The sequence below is a fragment of the Chelonoidis abingdonii genome, chromosome 1 (assembly GCF_003597395.2).
Source record: "Chelonoidis abingdonii isolate Lonesome George chromosome 1, CheloAbing_2.0, whole genome shotgun sequence".
Classification (NCBI taxonomy): domain Eukaryota; kingdom Metazoa; phylum Chordata; order Testudines; family Testudinidae; genus Chelonoidis; species Chelonoidis abingdonii.
The window spans coordinates 49426617-49444895 of record NC_133769.1 but is presented as its reverse complement, the minus strand read 5'-3'; the positions used below and the strand labels follow the sequence as shown (position 1 = coordinate 49444895).

The following is an 18279-nucleotide window of genomic DNA, read 5'->3' as shown; positions in this document are numbered from 1 at the left end:
AACCTTCGTCTAATTTCAAGTCTAAACTTCCTAATATCCAGTTTGTACCCATTTGTCCTTGTGCCTACATTAGTACTAAGCTTAAATAATTCTCTCCTCCCTAACGTTAATCCCCCTGATATATTTTATATAGAGCAAGCATATCCCCCGCAGCCTTCTTTTGGCCAGGCTAAACAAGCCAAGCTCTTTGAGTCTCCTTTCATAAGGCAGGTTTCCATTCCTCGGATCATCCTAGTAGCCCGTCTCTGAACCTGTTCCAGTTTGAATTCATCCTTCTTAAACATGGGACACCAGAACTGCACACAAAGTATTCCAGGTGGGGTCTCACCAGCGCCTTATATAACGGTACTAACACCTCTCCTTATCCTTGCTGGAAATACCTCGCCTGATGCATCCTAAAAACCGCATTTGCTTTTAACGGCCATATCGCATTGGCGGCTCATAGTCATCCTGCTATCAACCAATACCCCAAGGTCCTTCTCCTCCTCTGTCGCTTCCAACTGATGCGTCCCCATGTATATCTAAAATTCTCTATTATTAATCCCTAGTGCATGAACCTTGCACTTTTCACTTTTATATTTCATCCTATTACTATTACTCCAGTTTACAAGGTGGTCCAGATCTTCCTGTATTGTATCCTGGTCCTTCTCCTGTGTTAGCAATACCCCCAGCTTTGTGTCATCCGCAAACTTTATTAGCACATTCCCCGCTCTTTGTGCCAAGGTCAGTAATAAAAAGGTTAAATAAGATCTGGTCCCAAAACCGATCCTTGAGGGACTCCACTAGTAACCTCCTTCCAGCCTGACAGTTCACCCTTCAGTACGACCCGCTGGAGTCTCCCCTTTAACCAGTTCCTTATCCACCTTACAACTTTCATATTCATCCCCATCTTTTCCAATTTAAACTAACAGTTCCCCATGCGGAACCGTGTCAAATGCCTTACTGAAATCGAGGTAAATTAGATCTACCGCATTTCCTTTGTCTAAGTAATCTGTCACCTTCTCAAAGAAGGAGATCAGGTTGGTTTGGCACGATCTACCTTTAGTAAATCCATGTTGCAATTCATCCCAATTACCATTGACCTCAATGTCCTTAACTACTTTCTCTCCTTTAAAATTTTTCCAAGACCAAAAAAAAAAAATACATACTACAGACGTCAAAGCTAACAGGCCTAATAGTTACCGTCGGATCACTTTTTTCCCTTTTTAAAAAATAGGAACTACGTTAGCAATTCTCCAGTCGTAGCGGTACAACCCCCGAGTTTACCGATTGATTAAAAAATTCTCGCTAAACGGCTCGCAATTCATGCGCCAGTTCCTTTAATATCCTTGGGATGGAGATTGTCCGGGCCCTCCGATTTGTCCCATTAAGCTGTTCAAGTTTGGCCTCTACCTCAGATGCGGTAATATCCCTCACCTCCATATCCTCATTCCCGTTTTATCATCCCTCCCATCATCCCTAAACTCCTCACTAGTCTTGATTAAAGACTGAGGCAAAGTACTTATTTAGATACTTGGGCCATGCCTAGGTTATCCTTAACCTCCATTCCATCCTCAGTGTAATAGCGGCCCCACTTCTTCTTTCTTTGTTTTTCTTCTTATTTATGTGGCTGTAGAACCTTTTGCCTATTGGAGTTAGATTCCCTTTGCAAGGTCCAGTTTCTTACATTGGCTTTTAGCCTTCCTCACTTTATCTACTTACATGTTCTGACCTCACTAAGGTAGCTTCCCTTGGTAATCCCACCTTTCTTCCACTCCTTGTAGGCTTTCTGCTTTTTCTTAATCACCTCTCTGAGATGCTTGCTCATCCAGCTTGGTCTACAACTCCTGCCTATGGTTTTTTTTCCCCTTTCTTGGGATGCAGGCTTCCGATATTTTCTGAAGCTTAGACTTAAAGTAATCCCAGGCCTCCTCTGCATTTAGATCCACAAGTTCTGCAGTCCAATCCACTTCCCTGACTAATTTTCTTACAATTTATAGATGTACCATGTTTAGGAAGGATAACAGAGAAATGATAGAATTCTTAGGGTATTCTTCCAAGCATAAAAATGTCTGAATTCCCTGGGGGATGACAGACAAGCTATGTTCAGTGACATAATGAAGCTTTATTACAGTATATTTAGTTGGGACTGACATGCTAGATAACAAATGTTTTCCAACTCAAACTTCTATAATCCTCCTCAATACAAAATTTCATGGGGTTGCTCCTGTGGAGGCTGCAACTTGGCGAAGTAAAATTAAGCACGAAAAAATATCAGCTCAGCTGCTTCTGTCATCTTTGTCAAAGTCTGATCCATGTTTGTTTAGTTTATCAGACTTGTTTTGTATTATTAGAATAAGCAAACAGAATCTCATAGAGCTGAACTACATATTCCCTTATTACATTAAAGATTTACTACCATTTCCCCCCAAAATTACCCTTTGTAACAAGTAATTTCTCAGACTCATAGAACAGCAAGAAATTATTCATTTAAAGTGTTATCTTGAGATGAATAAAAGCACGTGTCAGACTCTACAGCCTCTGAGCAGATCTGACAGAGTCAGCAGACAAGTAAAGATAACACTCTGCAGAGAAAAATGCCCGCTCACCTCTGAGATAACAAGCCTGACAGAATGCATTGCACTTCCTACAAAGAGACTGTAAAAGAGCATTTCACTTACAAATGTTTGGGTAAAGGCCTCTTCTTTTAAGGAAAAATGTGTCACAGAATTTACAATGAAAGAAGCAGCCTCCAAAGAGAAAGTTGCATCTGTAACTCTAGGCTATGAAGTCAGTCTCTGTACAGTCAGGGCCATCCTTAGGCATACGCAGCATATGCGGCTGCGTAGGACACCTGAAAATTTGGGGCACCACTAGGACCATAGGCACTGACTTCTCATCTTGTTGGGGGGCAGGGTGCTCGACAACCCCCCTCCGCCCCAGCCCTGCCCCCACTCCAACCTTTCCTCCAAGCCCCAGCCCCACCTCTTCCCACCCCTGCTCCACCCTCATCCCGCCTCTTCCCCACCTCCTCTCCCTCCCTCCCAAGGCTTGAATGCTGCAAATCAGTTGTTCGCGGCGCTCCAGAAATGCTGGAAGGGACAGGGAGAAGTTGGTAAGCGCAGGGCCACTGGTGCATGAGAGGCGCAGGGGGAGGGGGAAGAGGAGGGTGCTCGGTGCTGGTGGGTGCTCCGCACCCACTACATTTTCCCCATGAGTGCTCCAGCCCTGGAACACCCACCCACAAAGCCACACCTATGACTGGGACAGCAGGTCAGAGTGGGTCGGCTCCCGCACACCCAGCATATGCTGCAGTTTCCTTACTAGGCAGAAGGCAGAGGCTGTATTCAAAGAGACGAATGAGCTGGCATAAGGGCACCAGTTGGCCTGGCACTGGGGCACCAGTATAGGGGCAGTATAGGGGCACCCATATTTACAGAATCAAATGCGCTGGCATGGGGCACCAGTTGTGCAGGCAAAGGGGCACCAGTTTAATAATACTGCATAGGGCTCCATAAATCCTAAGGACAGCCCTGTGTACAGTGCTACAACATGCCTGTAATATACATCCAGATAAAGATATTAGACTTGATGCCATTACTCACTATCAGAGAACATGATGGGCATTTAGAGCACCTGCAAAGACCACTAAGTAGTACCTGAAAGGCCCAGACCCAATCCTCTGATCAGAAAGACTACTTAATTTACACATATTCAGTGAAATCTTAGCCCTGTTAATAGCAAAACTTCCACTGACTTGATGTGCAATGTGCAGCTGTTCTCCAGCATGTGTATTCAGAGTAAAACTTGGATCATAAACAAGCAGAGATATCCAGAAGAGGTGACCTGCACTTCCCTGTGCTTGTCACTGCTACCTATGGATACGTCACAGCAATCTGATTCTCACAACCTGTTAATTACCTCCACTGAACGGATGTCATGGTATGGCAAATCTTTTGTGCATTACTTAACTTGCCTCCCTTTTACAGATTTCTCTTCTTTTTATTACCACATTAGTAACATATTAACATGGTTAAAGTGCCTTACACCCTTCTAGAACAGTGTGTGCGCCTATACTGAAACCTCAGAAAACCAGGAAATACAGAGTTCAAATACACAGCAGCTCCATTCTGCAACCTTAACTCTGCCCCCTGCAGCTGGCAAGAGCCCTGTGACTAGACTTTAAGCACCAACAGGACTCCACTGGCCATCACATACAGTCCCCAGCTAAAACCCCTCCAACGCATCATCAGGGATCTACAACCCATCCTGGACAATGATCACACACTTTCACAGGAGATAGACCAGTCCTCGCCCACAGACAACCTGCCAACCTGAAGCACATTCTCACCAGTAACTGCACACCGCACCATAGTAACTCTAACTCAGGAACCAATCCACGCAACAAACCTCGATGCCAACTCTGCCACCATATCGTACACCGTGACACCATCAACAGACCTAACAGATCAGCCACACATCACCGGTTCATTCACCTGCATGTCCACCAATGTAATATACGCCATCATATGCCAGCAATGCCCCTCTGCTATGTATATCAGCCAACCTGGACAGTCCTTATGGAAAAGGATATAATGGACACAAATAGATATTAGGAAATGGCAATATACAAAAACGTGTAGGAGAACACTTCAATCTCCTCGACACACAATACATGATTAAAGGTAGCCATTCTGCAGCAAAAAAACTCAGGACCAGACTTCAAAGAGAAACTGCTGAGCTTCAGTTCATCTGCAAATTTGACACCATCAGCTCAGGATTAAACAAGACTGTGAATGGCTAACCACACTACAAAGCAGTTTCTCCCCCTTGGTTTTCACACCTCAACTGCTGGAGAGGGCCTCATCCCCTGATTGAATTGACCTCGTTATCTCTAGCCTGCTCCTTGCTTGCATATATACTACCTGCCCCTGGAATTTCCACTACATGCATCTGACAAAGTGGGTATTCACCCACGAAAGCTCACTGCTCATAGTCTGTTAGTCTATAAGGTGCCACAGGAGTCTTTGCTGCTTTTACAGATCCAGGCTAACATGGCTACCCCTCTGATACTTTAAGTATGTTTCATCCAGAGGTGTCGTGTTAAAAGCAGACATGAGGAATGACCAAGTAACTATCTTTTTTTGTGCTGTATTGTGTCCCACAGATCTGCATCAAGGACAGCTGTATTAATTGACAGAGAATTGTCACAGTAGGTTTCCATGGCTCACCCAGTGACACAGGAAGAGGTACATCTGCACCCAAAGGGATCAGGTATCCCTTGTTTCTGAGCTGAGTTATGCGGGTTGTGCAAGCAGAGGTGCACAATAGTCTATTCTTGCCGCAGGGATTTGTAGCAGTCTGGTACCCTGCATGATAGTGCACTACAGGGCAGAAGTAAGGGCGGGTGATGGTCTAGAGATAGTCCTTAGAATGGAGGTTCAGGGGTTGCAACATGTGGCAACTCTGGAGTGTTATGTGCAGAAGACGTGACATGGTTGAGTACAGGCCAGGTGTAGCCAACTGATGTTCACGAACACTGCCCCAAATTCAACTTTTGCCTTAGTGAGAATGTGGTCTGACAGCTTCTTCTAGGGTATTCATGTGCTGTGTCCCCTCCCCACAGTGCTCCATATCATCTGGGAGACAGAGTGCTACAATGTCTGTAAGGGAGGGCTGGGCACCCCTCAAAGGGAACTAGGAGAATTAAGGTTGCAGGGTGGTGCTAGGGTGTACATTAACCTTTATTCTCTGGTTTTAAGAAGTTTCAGTATATGTGCAGTTGATATTCTGAAAAGGTACAGGGCATTGCCAGTCAAACTTCACTGTGCTAGTGTGCAGTGAAATTCCCTTGGTGGTGGTGGTGGTTTGTTTAATTTGGGGGGGGGGGGGGGGAGTAAGAAGTGGTGGAAGTGAGAAGGTCATGACTGGGGGCCACAGGAGGCTTCCAGGGAAAACTCACTGCCACTCAACTACCAGCTGTGCTCACCTCTTGGCCCCTCCATGCCCTAAACCCCTGTTGTGACATACCAGTTTTCAAGGCAATCTCCTTATGCATGTGGATATTAGAGCACTTTGATTATTAAAATCTGCTCCTTATTGGGAGATAGGGTGACCAGATAGCAAGTGTGATAAATCAGGTCAGGCGGTGGGGGATAATAGGTGCCTGTATAAGACAAAGTCACAAATATTGGGATCATCCCTATAAAATCAGGACATCTTGTCACCCTACTGGGGAAAGGCAGCTGTAAAGAACCCCTTGACTGAACCACCCCAGCTTGCAGCACAGTCTCTACTCTTGGCCCTCAGATATCCCCACCACAGTTAAGGTTACAGCAGGATTTCCATTTTAACGAGTGAAAAGGGTCTTCAAAACATTTTCTTTGGGGCAAGAGTATCACTCTAAACTCTTAACTTCAGTTTGTGCACTGCTTGATTTTTCTGCAGAAGTTTGTGGGGGAAACTATCACATGAAGGTTGCTATGACTGTTTTTAAAAGGGGTCAGGAGACTAAAATACTTAGTGTCCATTTCCTTTGGACCTCTTTTCCCAAGAACTACTGTACCTGGAGAGTTGAAATAGCTAGGTGTGAACTCTTGGTTGGTATAGACTGGATAAATTGTTATAGGAAGTTGAAAATTATTTCCTGTGTTTATTTTCCAGGATAAATGTAAGTGACTGTTTTGACTGATGACAGTATTCTGGTGTCGCGTTAGTCAATGATAATCTTAATCTAGTCCCTAGAATAAGGCTGTCTGTTGAGAATGCATTTCATGATGCTCAGCAACTTCTTTAAACATGCTGACACTGATGAGAATCACAGCTACTTGTTTTTGTTTGATCACACTTGGTCCCACTATTCAGGGAATTGATGAGGAGCATGAAGCACAAGTGATTACATCACCCTAATGCTGCTACTTACTAGAGTCTTTCACCTTCCCTCTATTACATTAATGCTATTTCTTTGACAATATTGCAAGTTAAATCTGAGTCTGAAATTTGGATTTGAGAGCACTTTGAAATATTGTCTCTTAAACCAGAAGCTTTGCTCGTATGGAAAAACTTCCAGAAGTAGCCCCTGAAGAATGCAGGCAGAGAACAGCTAATGAACACAAGACACATACAGAAGTACTTGCTTATAGCATCACAGAGATTCACTGGGCCACTGCAAGTACCAACTCTAGCACACACATTAGCTTACTGCTAATCCCCCTGAAGTCAGGTCAACAAACAAGACAATGACAACACTACAATAAAGATATTACACCACATAGTGGTGGAGGTGCTGTCTATACTAATCATTACAATACTCAGAAAGCTGCCAAGGACTGGACTCAAAACTCACAGCACTTGGGGCTGCCAAGGTTCATTGGCCATTGCATGCCACCTTGAAAAATCCACATAGGTTGACATCAGGCTGTAAATACTCTGGCCTGCAACAGAGCCAAATTCCTGCTGCACATTCGTAACTGGCTCTCTCTGGCTCAGTTTGGCTTGAGCCATGTTTCAGAACCAACTTTTACCCTGCATGACTTTTAAAATGTTGCTTCCCCAAAGGGGCAGTGGATGCCAGACATTAGTTGAGCTCAATCCTGTGTGAGTGATATCTGTTTTGGGAGGATTTGAGCTCTCATTTGAGCCTGTGAGCTGCCCAAACTCTGCAATAATTGTAAAATGTTGATGTCACTTGAATTTTTTTGGTCAGGGAGGTTGTATCTCAAGAATGCCTTGCTCAGGTGATCTCAGATATGGAGCACTATGCCTATCAATTTTGAGAAAACCGAAGTAAGCCTATGGATTTTAGAGCACTTAGAAAAACTGGCTGTTAAACAGTAAGCTGTTTAACATTGACTATAGCAGTGCTGCCCCTCCCCACCACACACAATACCCAACATACTCAAAAGCTGGTTATAATGGGTCAAGAAGTTAATCATTCATTATGACTCTGATTCTGCTGCTTGTTACTCTCAGCAAAACATCCTCAGAAGTCAATGAGCTCACTGTGACATTTGCCTAAGTACATGCACAAGTAACAGAGGAAAACACACTATGATTCTGGCACTGCTTGATGTATGTATCACATGAGGCAGAGGCCATGTCTTCCTCTGTTTTCAGTACAGCAACATGCATGCTACTGGCACTCAGCAAATAAATGAGCAAATGAAGAGTTAAAGATGCAGCAGATATTTTTGCTGGGAAAATACTACTTTTGCCCTGAAGAAACAGCTATGTCTATTAGGTCTGGAGCTCTCTGATTTTTAACATCCGCAGGCATGGCTGTAATATAAACTGTTTCAAGTCCATTTTTCTCTAGGTCTTTTCTTCTGGTTTGGTCTTTGTACTGCTTTAGAGTCCTATTTCCTAGTATGGGCCAGAGTGGGTGTTACAAACATACAGCTAAGGGTAGCATAAAATCCCTCTTTACCCTATAAAGGGTTAAGAAGATCAGATAACCTGGGTGACACCTGACCAAAAGGACCAATAAGGGAAGAAGATACCTTCAAATCTGTGGGGGAAGACTTTGGTCTCTGAGCCAGCCAGGAAACAGGAGAGGGAGATTACACCTTCTTAAGCATATCTGAACTAAGCATCTAGTTTGCAGAAATAGTAAGTAATAGCAGAAAAGAAATGCGTTAGATTACCTTTTGTTTTAGCTTGTGAATTTTCCCTGTGCTAAGAGGGAGGTTTATCCCTGTTTTTGTAACTTTAAGTTTTGCCTAGAGGGGAAATCCTCTGTGTGTTTGAGTCTTTTGTTATTCTGCATAGTACTTACCATCCTGATTTTACAGAGGTGATTCTTTTACCTTTTCTTTAATTAAAATTCTTCTTTTAAGAACCTGATTGATTTTTTATTGTTCTTAAGATCCAAGAGTTTGGGTCTCTGTTCACCTGTACCAACTGGTGAGGACATTATTCTCAAGCCTTCCCAGGAAATGGGGTGTAGGGACTTGGGGGGATATTTTGGGGTGAGGTAGGGCTCTAAGTGGCCCTCTCTACATGTTTAATTCACTTGGTGGTGGCAGCAATACTAAGGCTAGAAAGGAATTTGTGCCTTGGGGAAGTTTTTAACCTAAGCTGGTAAAAATAAGCTTAGGGGGTCTTTCACGTGGGTCCCCACATCTGTACCCCAGAGTTCAGAGTGGGAAAGGAACCCTGACCGTGAGCCAAACCATTTAAAAAGAAATATAGAAACCAATAGTTTTTACTCACTGAGGCAGGGAGAGGAAGTGTAGAATGCACTGGCATTCAGATTTGCACTGGTATACGCTACACACTTCTCCTCCCTGCCTCAGTGAGGAGCTGCCATGTTGTGCTCTGGCTCAAAACCAATGCCTGTCTCTGGTTCAGTTGTGCAATCTCTAACCCATAGTGAAACTGGGACTACTCCAAGCCCTTCCGCCTGGTAATTGTTTGGAGCTCAACCCTCCTGCAGATTAGAATGCAGTTGAATATGAGAAGGTGTGTAGTACGTGGAGACAGCACCCAAAATGCTTAAGAATCACTGACATAGAGTGTGTTTAGGAGGGAAAAGGGAATACATGCAACTGTAGACTCTGCTCCATTCTTGGGAATATAACAGCATTAGTGAATCATGTAGTGTCATCTTATTGATTGAACCCTAGTTTAAATCCAATCTGGAGAACTGTATGACTGTTTCACTGAAAAGCTAATTAGAAACTACTGTTCTCATTGCCACAAACCCCCCAAAGTATGTACAATATTGGTACAATTGGTTCTCTAAAGTTTAGAGAAGGCCAGGATTTTGCTAGCAGAGAAGCTGTATTATCTCTCACTCGTGTACTGAGTTGTCCTTCTGACTTTAGGTAATAAAGAGTGATGGAAAGAATGAGGGAAATATGTAAATCCAATACTGATGGTCATTTTTTAACCTTCAAGTAATAAAAGTCTGAAATCAAACCATGTATGTGTGGTAACTCAAGCTTACCTACATCCCTGTCTCTGATACAGTAGTCTGGCGAGCTCTCAAAGTATACCAGGTCATTCTTGGTGGGCTTCTTAAATTTCTTGTTAGCCACAGTGAAACCAGTGCCATCTTGATTCATGACCACCTGAATCGCTCCATTGTATTTTCTCCATAGATAATCTCCTGTTTTCCTAAAGTCTGCCATGGCCAGCCAGCAGGTTCTCAGAGTACATGATCCACTCACACCATGACATTTGCACTCCTGTTTCAAAAACCGCTTCACAGCCTGCCAAAAAAAGCCAGTGAAACATAAACAAGTAAAACAGGCTACATTTTAATTTATGTTTTTTCACTCTCCTCCCATTGATCCTGCAGTCTCAGCTTTGTAATGGCTCCTGTAATCATGGTCTGTGGTGACACCCACTGGCAGCAATGAGTCATCCTCACAAGGTTAGGCCAGTCTGCTTAGTTTACTCAACTATACCAACAACCTTCAAGATTGGTGTTTTCTCCTCTCCTGCTACTTTCAGTCTCTCTGAAGATCCAGGCAACACTACTGAGAAATCATTTCCCTCCTTTCCAGATCTACTGATATCTGGGACAGAAATTAATCTCTAGTGACAGAACACAAATGTCTTTAAGTCAATGGGAATGCACATGCATAACAAGGCAGAATCTATCCCCTTGGAAATACTATTGGGTTTACTGTGTTGTCATTCAGCTTGAGGTAACACCACATCAGACCTGCCAATCTCACTTTTTATGAGGTTGCCCATTTCCAAGAGCTCCTTCACTGTGATTAAAATTGATCAAAAGAATGTGAAATTCACAATTTCAACTAACCTTTTCATCAAAATTTCAGTGGAAAGCAGGTCAAAATCCAATATAAACATGTTTACAGTAATTTTTCTATTTCTCATCCAGATCTAACCATGGTATCTGAGTGCCTATCCAGATCTACAAAGAGTTTCTTAAATGTGGCTTAGAAATTAATCTTGTTTCCTAGTAATTTTATTTTACACAGACAGTATAAAGTGTGTTATCTCATCAGTCTAGGGCATCCGATGTGAGCTAGTCATTTTTATCTACATGGCACTTGAAAGTAAAATATATGTATAACTCCCATTTTTACAATTTTTTTTTAGAAAGGTGTATAAGAATTTTATTGCTTTGCATTGGAGGCCTTCATCTATATCATTCATATAATGACTGGATAGCATTAAAGCAGTCTGAGCTTTAGGTCAGAGTTTTAACATATTTGTATGTCACTGAACAAACAATGGGTTAATTTATTAATTATGTGATAAGTCGTAGCACATAGACTTTGATCTATGACAATCACATCTCTGGAAGTTTATTCTCAAGATTCATAAAACGCATGCACTTTAGAGTTTGTGTTGCAGGAAAAAAAAGCCATATTAATGGAGCTGGAGTAGACTGGAATGGCCTTTTCCAACCAAGAGCTTTCTAAAGAAACTACAGTATATTACATACCCAGAGTAACAGACCAGCATCTTTGGTTTTCTTCTGTGACTGGTAAACAATGTATTAGATTATTGTTGCAGGGGGCATCCCCCCCAACATTACTATGGTTCAAATCAGTCACTGACATTCTCACAGTCCTATCTGGACTGATGAACTTAGTATTAAAACAAGGCCCCAGCTCAGCAAATAATTTAAGCATATGTCTAACTTTAAGCATGTGAGTAGAAATTAATGAGACTACTCAGTATTTAAAGTCAGGCACATGTTTTAAGTACCTTGCTGAACTGAGGCCTCAGACATCAGAAACTGCCCATTAAGATATGGGAGGTTTTTTCTTCAGTGATGCTCAGATAATGATATACAATATGGCCATTCATTTGGTGCATATGGGATGTTTTGATTTACTAAAATGTAAGGGCCTGCTTTTGAAAGGGCCTCTCATCACAATCTGGCCTCTCATTTTGCAGAGGAAAAATAACTGTGGATACAATTTACTTCATCTAGACCTGTAACTGCCAGATTTGTTGATACATTCAGGTAATGAGGCAGGTAAAGGACACCCGTTTCTAATTAAATTCAAACCACTAAACTGTGGGTACAAAGAGGGAACCCCCTTCTAAAAACCAGGTTCTAAAGCATAAAAGGATTTGATTTATAACTCTCTTGTTTCTTGGCTAGTTTAAACTTAATACATTTCCTGAAGTCTCTTCATTGATCTTATGTCCCCAACCTATTCACTTACTAGATGTGGCAGTACCTTTCCAGATCAATGTTAATGGTTGTTTATTTTTTTTAGCATTGCATGGACAGCGGATACTCCCAGCCAAGGAGCTTTCACCATATAAAATCATGCTCTGTCTCATATATAACAATCCCTTACAGTCAATCCCTTACACTATAAAGCATTGAGATAGCTCTCTTTGACTGACCATTCTGACTCTTCATTGGATTGGATAATCTCATCTGGCTAAACAATGTGTTGTCTACAACCATTTGAAACTAGCGGGAGAGGCACCATCAGGAAAAAGCAAAACTAACTAACCCGGAAGACCATCTACATTCATCAGAATTAACCAAATCAGGGGCTAAAAGGGGACACATTTTTCTTATGGAGAATGGCTAATATAAGAGGACTTCATATCCATTTTAGAGAATTTTTTTTAAAACAAATCACACAAAATACGAAAAATATACTTCCTATTTAATTTGGATGCAAAAAGAACAGAGATTCTTGAACAAAGTCATCAAAATTCTTCATTTTTAACAAGTAAATCTCTTCAGTGAAAGTACAGAGGCTATATGACAATTTTTCAGATGCTGTGCATATGATGATTTTCTTATGTCCTTGAATAATTAATCAATACACTCCAGTCACATGGACCATATTCATTTATATATATTCTATAAATCCCAAGGCAAAACGGTGAGTGTGTGTATTTTCCAACTCACTGCACAAGCAGTAGGCAACAGGCCTAGCAGTTTATTGCCATTTTACTAACAAAAGTAAAGACTATTTTGGAAGTTCCAAGGATGTTATTTTAATACAGTGTTTGGATAAAGGTTGGGTCAGAGCCTTTGGGCTAAACAAGTGCAATTTGTTTCTATTTATTTTATTTTTTAGATTAGTGAAGTAGCTATATTTCACCCCCTCTGATAATTTCTATTGCATGTTTATTGTCCCCATGTGGATGTACATTATGCTGTTTTATTTCATTGTTGGGGTAGAAGGATTTGCTCTTTGGCAGCTAAACCAATCCTTTGCTGTGGTCTTTGAGTGTATTCAAAGGTTTCCCTTCTTTATTCACCCAGGTTAGAATTCACCTATGTGCAAGGTCTAGACACCAATTAAACTCTCACTTACACTCTGATCTTGCAAAGACTTATGCAAGTGCTTAGCAGATTGGCACACAGTTGTCTTCGTGCTTGGGTGGGAACCCCTGTTATAGAATCTAAGGCCTGTAGGGACCACCAGACCATCTAGTCTGATCTCCTGACATGAATAATTTCATTGATTTCAATAGGACAACTACTCACTGTACATAAAATTAAGTGTATGTTTGTAAACCTTCTCAGGATTGAGGCCTGAAGTGGGCATGTAAGTGGTGCAGTAGATCTTACACTGGCCCTCTCCACAGAGTGAATTTCATCCCAAATGCATTTTTGAGATATGTTAATGAGTCTCAAAGGGTAATGCCCCCAGAATGATATGTTTCCATTTTTTGTTATTAGGTCAAGGAATTTTAGGTCATTTAGAGAAGATAAGTTTTAGTAAGTAAGAAGTGTCACACCCACCTTTCTTCCAGCTCTGTTGTTGTGAAGGTTCATTAGTGCTCTGGCATCTTTTCCCTTCCTTTCTTTGGCATCCACAAATGCTCTGGCAAATTTGACACCATAGTCAACGTTATCGCTGCAGCCACCCCAATCAAAGTGGCCCTTGTTGTCCTTGGCAGACCCTTTCTTCTTTGGATCACAGGAGCAGGATTTTAATTCTCCTTGACTACATGCCCTTGTGATAGCAAATACAACTCCAGCAGAGGAGATGGCATACACAAAAGCAGACTCCCGGCTACCTGAAACAAGAAGGCTGGCCTTAAGATGGTTGAGATATTCAGTTCCAGATAATTTTAATGGTTAAGATCCATTTATGCTGAACTTCACAATGTACAAAAGAGAAATGGGGTTGAATTCACACCTGGTGTAATTTCACTAGAGAATTACATATGGCTTGAATTTGGGCCCCTTTCTAGTAAAAGCTCATTAACAGAAATCTTGGATTGGGATTCACTACAAGTTTGTTTCTAGTATTTATTAATACACTTTCATAGATGAGTTGTATTATATACATACACTTTTAGGATCGCTGTTTTAGTGAATTTAGAAATCTTTGATTGTACTGCAAGAAAACAAGCTTCCTACCTACATGCCAAACCTGTTCACCTTATTCATGCAAATAAGAACCACTGAAGAAGTCAATAGGACTATTTGTGTGATTGAGTAGAATTTAGCCTTATAATTGCACTTCCACATGCCAAGTACTCATACAGTTCTGTTTTCTGATATTTTATTACTCTACAGACTATGCCCTCTCATAAGGTAAAAGGTACATATTTCAGTGCAATAGCTACATAAAATTATTTTAATAAGTAGTAACTCATAATACACAACTGTGCTATATTGATAGACATAAAACTCTTTAGGGTCTTAATACACTTTTGCTTTCAAACAGTGCTGTATTTCATTATTAGTGTGTGTACTTATTAATGGTTGCCACAACAGGTATATTAACAACTTGAAGAAAAACTGAGTTTTGCAATCAGAAAACACAAAACAGCTTGGTGATATTAAGAAGCCAGAGACTTTTTAAAGCACACTGTATGTCAACTGGAAGAGCAAAATATTGTATAGCCTTGAAGCTCTTGCTCATTTCAGATTTAAAGTTTGCTCATTTCAGTTACAATTTTATAACAGTGGGCTGAAAATGACTTCTGCCAGCCTTCTTATTAAAAACCAGGAAACCATATCTACATCATATTAAATTACACTTACCTCAGCTGTTTAAAAAACTACCATGCAATCTACTTGAAATTAATTATAGGAATATCTGTATTAAGTAGTAATCTGTGTTTTCCAGAGAAGAACACAATTACCAAATGACTGTTTTGAAAAGCATCTCAAACAGCCAATGGACAGCAAAGGATTACGAGTTGTACAAATGAGACTATTTCCAGAAGAGACATTTAGAAAAGTAAGTTCGTGCTGAAAAGTGCAGTCTTTAAGACTATGTTAAAACTAGCACAGGAAGGTGAGAAGTGTACCTTCATGCACTGGCTAAACCCCTAGGAATAAAAGGAATCTATCCTTTCAGAGCTTGTCTTCACTACAAACTTTTATCATGTTAAAGTATGTTAATTTGACTTCAAAGAGTCAAATTAGCAATCACTGTGCTGACCATGACTTTGTAATAGGTGTAGACTGGAAAAATTCTGGATTGTATCATCCCCTCATGAATAAACCCTAGGGGAACAAGGTTCAATCATGATTCACTGACTTTACTTATTAGTATTTAACATTTATATTCCAGTAGCATCTAGAATCCTCAACCAAAATTGGACCTGCATTGTACCACGGTGCTGAAAAGGACTTGGTCTTGTCTGCTGTGACCACAAAGTAATGATAAAGATAATGTTAACTAACCTGGCTCCTCACACTCATGTACTAACACAATAGCATTTCTGACAAATTTTGATTCACAACTGTTGAAATGTTTCATTTGGATTTGTTGAACTGACCAAAACTACTTGATTTTGAGTTATTTCAACACTAAATTGCATTTTCCTATTGATCACTTCCTGGGAGTTGTTGGTGTTTAGGAGCCTGATAGTCCATTCTCCCTTGCTGGGCAGACTCAGCAGAGTTTTTGACTCTCATGATGCATCATTCAGCTTGGTCAGGTGGGAACCCGTGTTACATTCTGAGAGATGTATTCCTTCAGGGAGCCCAGCCCATAGGAAAGAATGGGGGCGAGAACTACAACTCCCAAGAGGCAGTAGCAGTTTAATATTTTATTGAACTGATTCAAAACAAAAATGTTTCAGGTCAGTTCAACAGAATGAAATATTCCAATTTGGGTCAAGCCAATGTGAAATAAAATATTTCATTTTGATTTTCCTGATGGAAAAAAATTCAAAAAATTTTGCAGAAACTTAATTTTCTGTTGGAAAATTCCTGACCAGGTCTAATATACACAGACATCTCTTGTAACAAATAAAAGGCCCTGTGTGCCACATAGACCCTATCTATACAACTTGACCTCACTTTGTAACCAGTTAGTGAAACTGGCTGACACTAAACATGATTTATGGTTGCCACTTCTGAGGTACAAAAAACAAGGACATCTGCCTGCTCTCCCATACTACACCACATACATCCCTGGGTACTGCTTTCCTCCCTACCCACAGCACTGTCGCCTCATCTCAACCCTGGGGGAGGGCACCGGATCCCAGGGCTGCCCCAGGCATCAACCTGGCCAAACAGGATGCAGCGTTGGCTGGATCCACCTCTCTCCTGCCTGGTGGTGGCCCTCCACACCTAATACCTAAACAGCAGTGACTGGGTGCTGCCAGCCCCAAGCTCCCCGTCCTGCTCACTGCTCCGACGCTGACCTGTCCCCATGGCTCTCAGAGGCTCCAGAGCTAGAGCTCCATCTGAGCAGGAATCATTGCCCATGGCTCCTCCCACTACACCCTCTAGGACTGCAGGAGCCAACAGGGGGATGACTGACAAAAAAAAATCAGGACTTTTAATGTCCCAGAAGACTTGCAGATTTCCTGGGACAGCTACCTAAAATAAGGGCCAATCCCTGGAAAACCAGGACAGATGGTAATCATAAACATGATTTGTATCCACAGGAAACATTGTTAATACTGTATTAGCAACCATAGGGGCCAACCATGTATCTCCATTACCAGAGACATAGATTGGATGGGACCCCCTGACGTAGTGTGAATCAGAGAGTTTAAGGCCAGAAGGGACTCCCAGATCATTTAGACTGACCTCCCATGAATCACAGGCCACCAGCACCACTCAGCATCTACACCCTAAACCCAACAACCAAAATTAAATCATAATATTACAACCCACAGGAGACTGCCTATTATGTGCCACATGCAGATAATAGGAGAGACCAAGGTGCACCAGTGCCTGATGCCCCTGCAATGGCAAGGAAATGATTAAGTGAAACACACCTAGATAATCTTGACAAGTAATCCGTACCCACATGCTATAGAGGGAAATGAACCCAGTTCAAAGTCACTGCCAATCTGACCTGGGGGAAAATTCCTTCTAACCCCACACACAGCGATCACTTAGAAGCTGAGTATGAGAGTATGAACCAGCCAAGCACCTGAGAGAATGTTCAATGCTACCTGTGCCTATGTCATCAGTTTGACCAGGCCTCCTTCCCAATGCTCTATGTGGTAGCAGAAATCCCAGGGTGCATTGTTCCACTTGGTGCTGGTGCCATTCAGTTTGCATTCTATCTCTTGCTGAGGCAGTTTGGGATGGCTGCTTAGATTTTCCCAGAATGCACTTAGGCAAAATGGGTGATGAAAACACAACAAGCTCGGTGACACCTGTCTGTCTGAGGAAAAATGCTGCAGTTGGGATATTTTCCATGACTGGGTCAGATGAGAGAGTCACAATGTGGCTACAAAACCTCAGCTGTACTTGCAGCCTAGATGGTTATTATGCACAATGTTGGGGTTGTGCAGTGGGGGAAGCACAGGTAAAGCAGCCATGTATGTGTTCTGAAGGTGGTCTTCCTGTCATCTCATCTCTAAACAGTATTAACTAGGGCTGTCAAGCGATTAAAAAAATTAATCATGATTAATCGTGCTGTTAATAATATAATAATATAATTCCCATTATTTAAACATTTTGTATGTTTTCCACATTTTCAAATATACTGATTTCAATTTCAAAACAGAATACCAAATGGACAGTGCTCACTTTATATTTATTTCTATTCTAAATATTTGCACTGTAAAAACCAAAAGAAATAGTATTTTTAATTCACTTAATACAAGTACTGTAGTGCAAATCTCTTTATCATGAAAATTGACCTTGCAAATGTAGAATTATGCACACAAAAAAACTGCATTCAAAAATAAAACAATGTAAAACTTTAAAGCCTACAAGTCCACTCGGTCTTACTTCTTGTTCAGCCACTCGCTCAAATAATTTTGTTTACATGTGCTGAAAGTAATGCTGCCCGCTTCTTGTTTACAATGTCACCTGAAAATGAGAACAGGCATTTGCATGGCACTGTGGTAGCTGGTGTTTCAAGATATTTACGTCCCACATGTTCTAAAGATTCGTGTGTCCTTTCATGC

General features: G+C 41.5%; 1 protein-coding gene across 1 annotated transcript in view; it reads right to left on the bottom strand.

Moving 5' to 3' along the window:
• WNT2 (Wnt family member 2) overlaps positions 1-18279 on the bottom strand; it is a 42615-nt gene that overhangs the window by 19481 nt on the left and 4855 nt on the right. Inside the window, exons 3-4 of the mRNA XM_032803947.1 lie at positions 13682-13959; positions 9926-10190 (exon numbers count right to left, since the gene is read on the bottom strand). Of these exons, the coding sequence (XP_032659838.1) occupies positions 9926-10190; positions 13682-13959 (543 nt within the window). The remainder of the gene's footprint in view (positions 1-9925; positions 10191-13681; positions 13960-18279) is intronic.